Here is an 11,676-nt window from a genome sequence, read left to right as displayed (position 1 = left end):
CTAATTAAACATAAAATAAATTCAACTTTAAATTATTTTCAAGATTAATTATCTCTGATATCAAACGAGTTTCAAACATCGAAATATCTTAAGTGGACTATCTCCACCACCTATCCACTTGCTTGGTGGGACTCCTAGTGGCTATACTAGGTTATGATGAAATCAAGTCGCACTGAAATATTTCATGATTCATGTAAGTGTTATCTTAAAAATTGAAAATATCATTAACAAATCTGGATCAAACTTAAAATTGTTCGACTCAAAAAAAAAATTCTATTTCAAAATTCAAAAAAGTTTGGTGATTCCAAAGAGATTAAGGTGAGGAGCAATACACTTGAATAAAGGATTATGTAACAATTTATAAGACTAAACCCACGAAATGTATACAAGGAATCATATAATCTGCTGATTGTGTAAATTTGCCTCCACAAAAGAATGACACACTTTAGATAAATGCTACTATAATGATTTCCCTCTTTACAAATAATTGACTCATTTATGTGTTTGGGAAAATATGTAAAATAATCTATGAAGAAAAAATTTACAAATCTCTTCTTTAAATAGCTAACTATAAGGTGAAATATTATGTGTGCCACAACTTTACAACTCTATGCTAAAACCAGCTGCTTCATCAAAAGAAAGTGAGCAATAGTAGTCAGCCAAAATTGTGTCCTTTTTCAAAATCCTCTGTGACAGGCTTTTTTTTTCCTGTTATATGGTAACTCTTCTTCTCTGCAGAATTCCTCAGAAAGAAGGAAAAGAAAAGGGTTATGTACTAATCATCGTCGTCTGCTAATGAAGCAAAAGAAAATGGGTTGAACTTGTAGCCATCGCCATGGTAGAATTTGTTTTGAAATTCTACCCAATGAAGACGCAATGCATGAAGGAATGCACTGAGAGTCTCCATCATGAGTAGTATAAAGGTTGTTGCAAAGGCAAAGACGGACAGGCCAATGAGCCGTATGACCAGGCTATCATACCTGCAATTATTAAGTAATTAGTTATTCGGATAAAATTGATAGCTATGATGTTGTCAAAGGTGAAATGTTAAAACGACGTAATCAATTGCCCTTTGACCAAGACATGGTGTAGTCCCTGCCCCATAAAGAACCGTAAGACATCAGTTCAGGCATCATGCAACATAATAATTTATAAGCACCAGAAACCATGGTGATTGCACTTGCTTCACTAATGGTACAAATGACACATTGTTCATTTTTCATGCTTCCACTTTTCGGCATAGTCTTAATGTTAATTTGATCTGTCATCTATGCCTTCAATGAATACAGTAGAACATATAATCTTCGCAAAATACTTGAGCATAAGACCAGAAACAATTTGGATGAAATGTTGCTAAAACAAATCGGAGCTGCAGAAGAAAACTGAGCTGGTTTCGAGGGAATACTTGTTCTAACTTCAAATACTTACCATTGCTAGAAAAAAATCAGGAACCAAATGAATTTAACAGACATTTCAAAAGGAATAAGATTTGAAGTTCACTACTATGAACACCCATGTGAAGACACTGAGCAATGTCAAAACAAGAAAAATATGAAAAGCAAGACAGATATAGTCATGAAATCTTACCCCCAAGCAAGGAGGAGAACTTTCTCATAGAAGACAGTAGACAGTTCAGAATGAGCCAAACTGCATCAACATCAAAAGAAATGTAAAAATTTTTGAAACACAAAACAAGTTTGCTGTTGATGATGAATAAGCAAGTAAAATGAAGGATTCACCTCAAAGCCCACAGACGAAGGTATGATGCAGTGTTAGAGACAGCACCCAAAACAAACTCAATAGAATGTATCATTTGATGCACAAAAACCTCACTAAAATTAAATTCCTCATGGTGGTGTTGCCTGGCAGAGTCCGGTTCCTCATAAATATCCAGCTCGGAGGTTCCAAGAAGGCCATAAGTTCCGCCTTGAAATCTCTAAGAATCACAATAAGGTATAACCATAAGAAAACTGTCAAAAATAGAACTAAATCTGTTTTCTATTGTTAGTTCATTCCTCTTTATACTTATTCACCCTCTCATTCTCACCCACTCTTTCTCTATAAAGAAAAAAACAGTACTGGTTTTGATGATTAACCAAATTATTATTTAGCCAAAATTAACCAAACCAGTCTTGTGCAAGTAACTTTAAGGAGGACTGTAACATGAGTACATGACCAGTTTGTTGACTCACTCGTTTTAACACCCCTAAATTCCCAACCTCTCTACAAATAGTTCTCTCTGGTCTTTGTGCTCCCTTTTCCATTAAATTTGATTATCCATTCCTTTATGCTTTTCTCTGAATCATAAAGGCAAACAAACGTAATACCTCAGTGTGAAGTCTCTTCAAAATAAAAGGTTTTGGGAATAGCATCCATGGAACAGCAACAAGTGCCAAAAGCAGCAATATTACCTGCAAATTGCAATAATAATTGTTAGAACAGGGAGATAAAGGATTTATTCCATTTATGGCCTATAGGATGGGGGATTAGAGATACAAAGATGACCCATTATTCGGCTGTCTGGTAGAAATCGATAAAGGATGGAATTATTAAAAACCACACCTCCCATCCTGCATAAACTTATCCGCTAGGGGAGAAGCGACGAAAGTTACCAGATAGGGATTAAAGAGGTGTTTTTACTCCATAGATTATTTCCCCCATTCCACACACACACTGCAACAACCTTTCTTTGCTTTCTATTTTTTGTAATCCTTTTAAACCTTGAACTAATAAGTTTAGCTGCTCATGATTCTAGCATGAATACAAGAATTCATGAATAATACAAGAATGAATGATGAAATAAGAAGAAAAAAATAACTCTATGGTGAAATGCTCCAAGCCTCTCCTCTACTGATTCTTCATTTCAAATTAGTCCTTGTTCCTCATTAGTTATTTAATGCATTTAGGCCAAGAATTTTTTATTTGAGAAGGTAACAGTCTAGGCCAAGAACATTTTTGTCACATACATCTAAAATCCATGTACCAAACATGGGATACAAGTTTATACAATCTTATCCATACTCCATTTATTTACATCATATCCTACCGTGTAATCTAGTGGTATTACAGTTTTACCTCATCACTTCTGTAACTCAAATGAACTCTAAGAGCAGAAGATACATACAGAAAAGGATGCAATTGCACATACCTGAAGCACACTCTGGCCCCAAAACAACTGGTTTTCACCAAGAGCCTCGAAAGGACTTAGGAACATATAAATCATAACATGGTAGAGATCTGCCTGAGATCCAGTGCACCATTTAACAACAACTAGGAGAGACAGGTATCCAAAAAGGCTGTTGAGAAAGATCACTTGTGGCACAAACTGATACCTGATAACAAATCAATAACAAAATAAATACCCTCAACAAGAAAATCATCAATCACACAGAAGAAAAAGGAATACGCACTTAATATCAAGTGAGCTGTTGAAGAAACGTGCATTGAAGTAACTTAATATGATTCCAAGATTCATCTGCACCACACCCAACAAAATAGACATCTTCATCTTAAGGGAATTCAAGAAAGGAAGCTCCGAACGGCTACCTCTCCAGCTTGGATCCACACCAAAAGGATAAGGATCGCTGTATTTTATTAACCCCACTGTTTGCGCATCACTGCAAAAACAAACACCAAATTCCAGCTAAAACTCCAACATAAAAAGGCTGGCCAGAAACTGTGCAGTAAATACTAACTCAAGCTCTACGTGCATTCAATGGCAAGAGAACCATCAAGATCATTATTTGGAAGAGCAGTATCTGAATATGTCCAAGAAATATAGAGGGGATAGTGACTGTTCAATTGTATTCTACAGCTTCCTATACTTGACAAGAAAGCAATGGGAAATCATGTTGAAATCTAATAAAAACTTAGCCAATCTTCACCATTAGTACATAATTAGGGGTAATCATGGTTTGTTTTAAAAACAAACCGAACCATCAAAAAACCTTGATTTAGTTTGGTTTTGAATTCTAAAGGCCAGGCCAAGGAGAGGGAGCTTAAAAATGTAAATCACAATCTTGATCAGAAGTTCATAAGAAATTACATTATCATTACTTTGACAAATCACAAATCTAAGTAATTCTATATGGAAAGTTAACAAGTTTATAATTCCATACCTGCATGAAGCATCTCGGCATTTGTATGCAGAGCCACCAAAAATATGAAAGGGAACAGAGAAGAATTCATTATATATCAAGCCACAGTAAATTGAAAATATTGACATTAACAGGAGTACATAGCGACCGCCAAAAAGCATCTCCATAAAGCTGCCCAATTTCTGTCAGAAAATTTTATTTGATTACAAAAGGATTATAAAATTGCATAACTGCTGATGTAAGTACTTTGAGAGAGAGGAGGACAGCATACCTGAGAACTGAGCTTGCTTTCCTTAGAAATAAGAACTAATGCTCCCAACAACAAGCAAATTCCATGACCCCAATCTCCAAACATCACCGCGAAAAGGAAAGGGAATGTAACAATGGTGTAGACGGCAGGATTTACCTCCTGGTATTTAGCAACACTGTCAATGTAGACAGTAGTAAGTTCTTTGTTTTGCCGAAGCAACAGAAGTCATGGATATTTCATTTTTATAAAAATCAATATAGATTCTACACTTGATCTTAGCCAAAAAGGGCAGAAAAGTAGCATCGGAGATGGATATTGACTTTTCATAGTATATAACTTTACATACTTTTCACAGTATGCAAATGGAACATTTATTATAAGAGTTGAAGCATCCCAATTTGACAGCATTACACGTAAAAAAACAATAAAAAGGAAGAAAGCTGGACTATCAGGTTTGATGTTTTATGTAGATCAAATTTTGCCTATAGAAAACTACAGGAATAATAAACACCATACTGCAAACAAAGTCTTTATATGAACTAAAGGAAAACAAGGAACAAAGACTCCACGAAGCACACATAATCTTTATCATGAAAATCAATGACACTTTAAAGAAGATGAGGTGACCCATGATGACTGAATAATATAGACAAACATAAATCAAATTAAGGCAGTTTCTGCAACTAGTTTTGAAAAGGACTCATGGAAAGAATAATATCATCAACATACACTCTATACCCATGACCTAACAGCATTACCTAACTCGTTACATTGTAGATCCGTTTCTTAGATAACTAAAGGCCACGACACGTTCAACTTACCCATAAGCATCTACAATTTCTTGATATGCATTTGTGAAACAGTTTGTCCTGAAGTATGTTGGAGGTGAGTCTACAGTATCCATCACATGAAATATAATTCCCACTTGTGAGTTGCTATCCATTGTCGCACGTTGCAAAGCCTCTTGTATCTAAGGTGTCAAAAGCAAGTACATGGCAATAATATTATAAAGAACGGATATGGAAACAATGAATAAGTAACTGCTAACATAAATAACATCATAGACGAGTACCTTAATCTTTGCAAATATTGGACACCAGCCCTCTCCAACTAGACACTTCTTCGTGACATCAAAATTCAGCATATTTAATGTGTCATAAACAGCCTTTTCCCTTCTAACCTAGAAAAAAAGAGTTTGAATTCAACTTGTACTTCAGGCTCACTGGAAGATTTGCTCTGACATGCCACTAATTTAACTACATTATAAGAATGTCAGTTTATACTGTTATCTTCACTCTTACCATGTTCATCCATTTTGTGAGGTGAAATCCAATAGACGTCAAAGCTTTATCTCGATGACGTAATCCAACATCTAGAGTCGTCTCTAATTCAGAAAGCCTCGACACAACCTGCAGTCAAGATGTTCATCTCAATGGTCAGTATTATACTTTATGGCCAGGCAACTGAAAATGATTACAATCGAGCTAATATACATACGAAGAGTATACAAAAGAGATCTACTGAAGCAATACTCGACGAACTGGCGCAATGTGATGCTACATCACATGAAGCTATTGCTAGAGATTGTAAAACCAATATATAGGCCCTCTTTCCATGATTACTTGTTTCCAAGCATAACATGACCTCATATATAAATTAACACAACTAGATAGGAAGAAGAAAAAAAAATTGTTTCCATGACCGACTAGCAGTATATCCCAAAGTTCACTGACTGATGTGCAGTAAAACAAGCTTGTTCAACAATGATGCCTATGAAACTCCCTTTTCAGTAATCAGAAAAGATTGCATTAATATTTTGACATACTTCTCGAGTTATTTGCCTCCTCTTGGTCATGTCTTCTGGGACAGGATAGCAATTGGCACCAAACGCCTCACAAATTTTCAGTATTTTTGATCTCGCTTGCTCACCTGAAAAGAACACAACGAAGACTATTTTCTCGACCTGCAGAAGCAAAAATTGGGTGTTAATCACATACTGAACTATCAACTAAGCCATTTTGTAAGCAAGGAGAAAACAAATAGGAATATGAATGGACATTAGAGTATTGAAGAAGCCATACAGCATAAATAGGAATATAATTCATTGAGAGTTCCCTTAATTGGGAAAATAATTCTTAGTGCAACAGTGTAGAAAAACCAATTACTGGAATTCACGGAAGAGCAATTTAGAAGAAAGAATGTAACCATTTCATTTGAAGAAGGATCCAAGATTTCCTCATCAGCAACTCCCTGGTGGAAAAGCATATTGCCCCTCGTTGCACGAAATAGCATTCTCTCAAATTGTAGAACTTTGGACTTGCAGATAATGCCACTAATAAATCTTACTCCAGATTGATTTGAAAGTTCTGGTTGCATCTCCTGAAGATTGGAAAAAATCTCGTCTCAGATGCATGGCAGATACAAACAATAAATCTTGCACAGTATCAGTCTAATAGCAAGAAGAATAAAGTACCTGCTCAAGCAACGATGCTGTATCTGTATAGTTATCATTGGAGTACACGTTTTCACTTAATTCTGTTTCCTGAGCTGTTGTATGACTTCTACTTGAGACAAGGAAGTCACTGGCCTAAAGTTTCCAGAGTTACAGTTAGCAGAAATGAGAAAAATAGCTCTGAGAGGGAAAGTATTTCTTGATTAAAAAAAAGGATGACTTTGGTCCAACAGCTACAATTTACTAGAACAAATATGACCATAAAGTTCATTGAGTTGGTCTGAATTCTCAAAAGCATGGAGGAATTATAATTGGCAACCACCAATGTCAGGATTAACAACAACAGATCAAGTACTAAAGAATCAATTTCTCAACTAACCCTGTCATCTGAGAAGCCATTAAAAACTTTGCGCATAAATGCATTGATCAGATATAAAGCATTCCGAAATGAAAGACACCCACTATGGAAGAATAACATAAGAATTCATTCATAAGTTCTCCCTTTGAGTGCTCCAATGTAGTTTTCACGTCTTTAATATACCTTGAATTTACTCGATATCTTTATGTTCGCATCCAAGAAAACCAAGTAATGGTTGACACATACATGATTTTGTTACTGTAAAAGCATTCACCCAGTAGTCATGACTAAAATGGTTTAGTGCAAGGAAAGAAGAAATATAATAGATGGATATTAATGAAAGCCAATACCATGCACATATACATATGAGAAGCAAATGCATGACAAACGTAAGCATATTGATGAAATATTCAGACAACATTAAGTCTGGCATGGACCAATTTATCAAATGTGAACCAGTGCTCATTAATAATATAGTAAGAAAAAGAAGTCAAACTGTACCTTCTGCAATACCATCTTAAACTCAAGCAGCTCATTGTATGATTGCCTTAGCTTATCGCTATTACCATTCATTTCAATTAACTCGTGTTCGTGCTCTGCAAGTTGTATCTGAAATTCAAAATAAGTCTGCATGAGCTTTTACTTGGAGCGAGAAGTATACAAGAAAACAAATACGCATAAACCCTATTTGGATAATATAGTAGGGAATTCATCTGCCAGCAAGAAGAAAAATACTATAAAGACACCTCCAGTTCTTCAAGTTCAATATCAGGTTGTGAAGCAGGACGCGGAGAAGGCAGCATCCCAGCTTTTTGTATCTGATCTTTGAAAAAACGTAGTTTTCTTGACATCTCTGCACATCTTTTTACCTATGAAAAATCATACATGATTACAGTGAAAGATGAATATAAATTACTTTTGCATATGCTTTTGATGTCAACTTGTTGTTTAGTAGTGAAGTTCCTAGTTAATAAAAAAGAGTAGTAGTTCAATACTACATACATAATTTAACAAAATTAAAGACTAAATGTTGAGTCCAAGTTATGGACCTCCTCTTTGCCAACAGAAACACAGATGTATCATGTCTTTTTGGCAACTTAGTAATCATTCCCGATAAGTAAATCAGGAAGGCAAGTCAATCAGTATAGTTCCTTTAAGTAGTATTCCCACTAGAAATTGTTCAAGATAATCTTTAAATGGTTGATAAAAAAATTTATCAAAAATTTAAAGCATGGGAGAAAAGAGTAATGCAAGAGAGATCAATGTAGTTGCTCTTATCGTTGTGTTAGTCTTAGCATTTAGCCCTAGATATGAAGTTACAGGCGGAGATGGGGACAACTATGTGTTAGAACTAGAGAATTCAAGGTAAGCTTCGGTCTAAATTTTAGCATGCATCCAAAAAGATGAAAGCTCGTACGGTGTGTAGCAATCAGATGTTTCACGTAAAGTAAGGTTGCTTTAAAATATGAACTAACAATCACCATACTAGCATCAACCTAGAAATATATGGAATGCCATCTTTTAAATCAGATCAATCAGAAGATAAATAACAGCATGAAAGTTATTTACCGCTAACACTTCCAATTTCTTATAATAAACCTCTATATCACTGCATGGTATTATAGAGACACAATATAATTAAGTAATTAAAAGTGTGCTCTTTAATATTTTGACTTTGTAAATAAGATGGTACATATTTCAAGATGGTATCACAGTAGGCAGAAATCCTGAATTCAAATCTCACTACCACCTAACAACAACATACCCAGTGTAATTAATCTCCTCACTACCAGCCATTATAAAATGGGGAAAATTTACATGTGTGAGACCAATAAAAAGGAATCAGGTCCGCATGTGAGGGGCAGTTTTAGACATAATATAATTAAGTAATTAAAAGTGTAATCCTTCTGATAGTTTAAGTTTTACTCACACACTTCAACAATTACCATTACTAACCTTGAGTAACTTCACATTACCATTACATGCTGAAATTGGACAAAATTACTTCTTATCTTGACTAAAGGAATGGACTTCCATCAATTCTCAAGGGACAGTTTCCAGAAAAAAAGTTAATAATAATTATGATTTGTCAAAAAACACAAGCCAAAAGTGATAATTTAACAAATTAAGTTTATGATGGAAACACATTTCAGTGAGGTAATCACATCTAGAATCCTCGAAATAAAGATTTTGTATATACAATTAGTGTATACCTGGTTTACAAATGTTCTTTGGAAAGGACTTTTATCAGCATTTAACTGTCAAAAGAAAAAGTTAGATAGTGAGTACATTTCCACCTAACACTATCAAAGAAGGTGAAGCAGAAAATAATTACAAACATTTGTATTATAAAAAAAAAACATTCACCTTAAGTAAGGCCATCAATTGGCCACAACAAAAATCATTCCTTTAAAACATCAATACAATCATTACAAAAGCTTTCATTCTCAAAAATATCAGTACAAAAGCTGCATCAAGACAAATCAGTACAATGACATTAAAGTCTGCTTTATTTAAATACACTTGTTTGGGATTGAGGTATAGTTGTTTTTTATTCGAACACGCTTCATTTTGGCCCTTCAAGATCAAACTATTATCATATACTTTTCTTGGTCAGCAATTTCTTAACAACAAACCATCTCAATAGAAGTAAACTGGACTCTGCTTCACTAGGACACCGATATTTAAAGTGGAATCTATCTTTCAAATACTACTACAAAAGAAAAAAGGAGCCTGCCTTCTACCAACAACATAAACATCGCCAATTCATGTAACTCATAAGCATAAGAAAAAAGTAGTCTGCCTTTAGGTTACATAAGCATCTATAATTTAGAATATGTATTCATGGTGCCTTTCATTCTAAAACTGTCCACTGAAAAATTCAAATTAGTTAAGCCATTCAAGTTTCTCTATCAAACTATCTAAAACTATCCACTTAAAAATTGTCATCCAAAATAAATCTGAAATTGTAGTAAAGACAACTCTAAAAATCTATGTCGCTCAGAGTCTTTAACAATATCATCGGGTGCGTGCCAGACCCTTCAACAGTAGAGCATTTTTAAGGATTCGACATGGATGCGGCAACATTTTAGGAGACTTCGAGCAACTTAGAAGTGAAAAATATGAAAAGACTATTAAACACAAAATGAACCAGATCTAGTAGCTAGTGATCTATCCACTACAAATCAAAATGTGATCATAATTCAAACTCAACTCATTTCCTCACAACACTCAAGCTCACAATAAATCATCAATCTCAAGTCTCAAATCACAATTTTTTTTTATAAAAATCAATTCTTGATCACTAAATTGCACCGACATCACAAGTCCCCTTCTCAACCGACACAAAACAAATCAATGACTCTCTCTTTACACTACCAAAAACTGCTACAACATATCACTTAATATAATATGTTTCGACGCAACAAATGGCTGAATCTCCGTGAATCATAACACCAAAAAAAAAAAAAAAACTTATTGAGCAAATAAACTTCGCATAAAAAAACATATTCTGTGATAAACATGGAGAAAGGGATAGATCTGTACATCACGAAACTGAAGAAGGCCAAGTTGTCCAAGGTAAGTAATAGCAGGATGAGCAGATTCAACAGGAATAATAAGCTGAACAAAAGCCATCTTCTCCGAACGCATCAGATCCATTGGAGGCAAATTGTCTATGTACTCCATTTTCCATACACCGAATAAAAAAAATTCAGATCTAATCACACGAAAAATACACAAACTTTATTTTTTCTGGCAATTATATTTTTTCTTTGCTTAGTATTAATGGCGGCACCGATTCTGGAATTTCAGTTTGAATTTTTTTTTCTGTGCAGAGCCATCACTGAAGGGAACAACAGGTAACTGCCATGGAAATGGAAATAAATTCTGTTTTGGTTTTAAATTATTATTATTATTTTAGTGAGGAGAAGAAGAAGAGGGATGAAATTGTAAAAATGGAAAAAGTATAGACATAAAAGTGTAATATAAGCTACCTTATCAAATAGTCAAAGTAAAATTAATGGTTCGATGTAGAAAATTATTTTTAATTTTTTTATATTTTATTGATATATATTAGAAAATAATTTTTTTAATGAAAAATTTTAGAAAAATAAAATTATAAAGTGATATTTATGATTTCTTTGACCATCCTATCCTTCTCTGGCTATATCAAGTAACTTACAGTTTATGCTCATACGTTAACGAGTTATTCGTACTTAGGATTTGATCATGATAGTCTTTTTTTAAAATCTTTATTGAGTCTTTTTCTTGTTTTGTACAAAGCATAAGGGTAGTGGAAATTCAAAAGTATGATGTTACCTTTTTAAAAGAAAAAAATAGTTCAAAGGTGAGAACATTTTTTGAACTTAAAAAGGAAAAGCAATCTCTAGTGTTATCTTGCACGTTATTTTATGATGACTAGTTTTTGTTGGATCAAATGTGGAATAGCACATTTTTAAAGATATGTACAAATGGTAGAATAATGATATATCCTTGTGACCTTGTCTAATGAAAAAGA

At 34.1% G+C, this 11,676-nt stretch overlaps 1 protein-coding gene across 1 annotated transcript; it reads right to left on the bottom strand.

The window, feature by feature from the left end:
* Positions 1-334: 334 nt before the first annotated feature.
* On the bottom strand, positions 335-11,664 carry LOC101251546 (V-type proton ATPase subunit a1). The gene is made up of 18 exons (XM_004251227.5): positions 10,704-11,664; positions 9,371-9,415; positions 7,904-8,026; positions 7,659-7,766; positions 6,821-6,934; positions 6,553-6,726; positions 6,173-6,310; positions 5,649-5,756; positions 5,420-5,527; positions 5,169-5,317; positions 4,369-4,522; positions 4,119-4,279; positions 3,411-3,617; positions 3,149-3,332; positions 2,328-2,411; positions 1,740-1,936; positions 1,588-1,647; positions 335-980 (listed from the first exon to the last, which is right to left on the bottom strand). Exons 1-18 carry the CDS (start codon positions 10,842-10,844, stop codon positions 776-778), a joined length of 2,460 nt encoding a protein of 819 aa, XP_004251275.2. The 5' UTR covers positions 10,845-11,664; the 3' UTR covers positions 335-775.
* Positions 11,665-11,676: the final 12 nt, after the last annotated feature.

This window comes from Solanum lycopersicum, chromosome 11 (genome assembly GCF_036512215.1).
Source record: "Solanum lycopersicum chromosome 11, SLM_r2.1".
Taxonomy (NCBI): domain Eukaryota; kingdom Viridiplantae; phylum Streptophyta; class Magnoliopsida; order Solanales; family Solanaceae; genus Solanum; species Solanum lycopersicum.
The sequence above is the reverse complement of the archived record's forward strand: the minus strand, read 5'-3'. Positions and strand labels throughout refer to the sequence as shown.

Bases quoted from the DNA above. Each gene is read 5' to 3' on its own strand.
- LOC101251546 (XM_004251227.5), bottom strand. From the start codon at position 10,844: ATGGAGTACATAGACAATTTGCCTCCAATGGATCTGATGCGTTCGGAG. The intron at 8,027-9,370 runs GTATACACTAAT...GATTTTTCATAG, and splicing joins AAAGAACATTTGTAAACCAG to GTAAAAAGATGTGCAGAGAT. The intron at 981-1,587 runs GTAAGATTTCAT...TAATAATTGCAG, and splicing joins GTTCTCCTCCTTGCTTGGGG to GTATGATAGCCTGGTCATAC.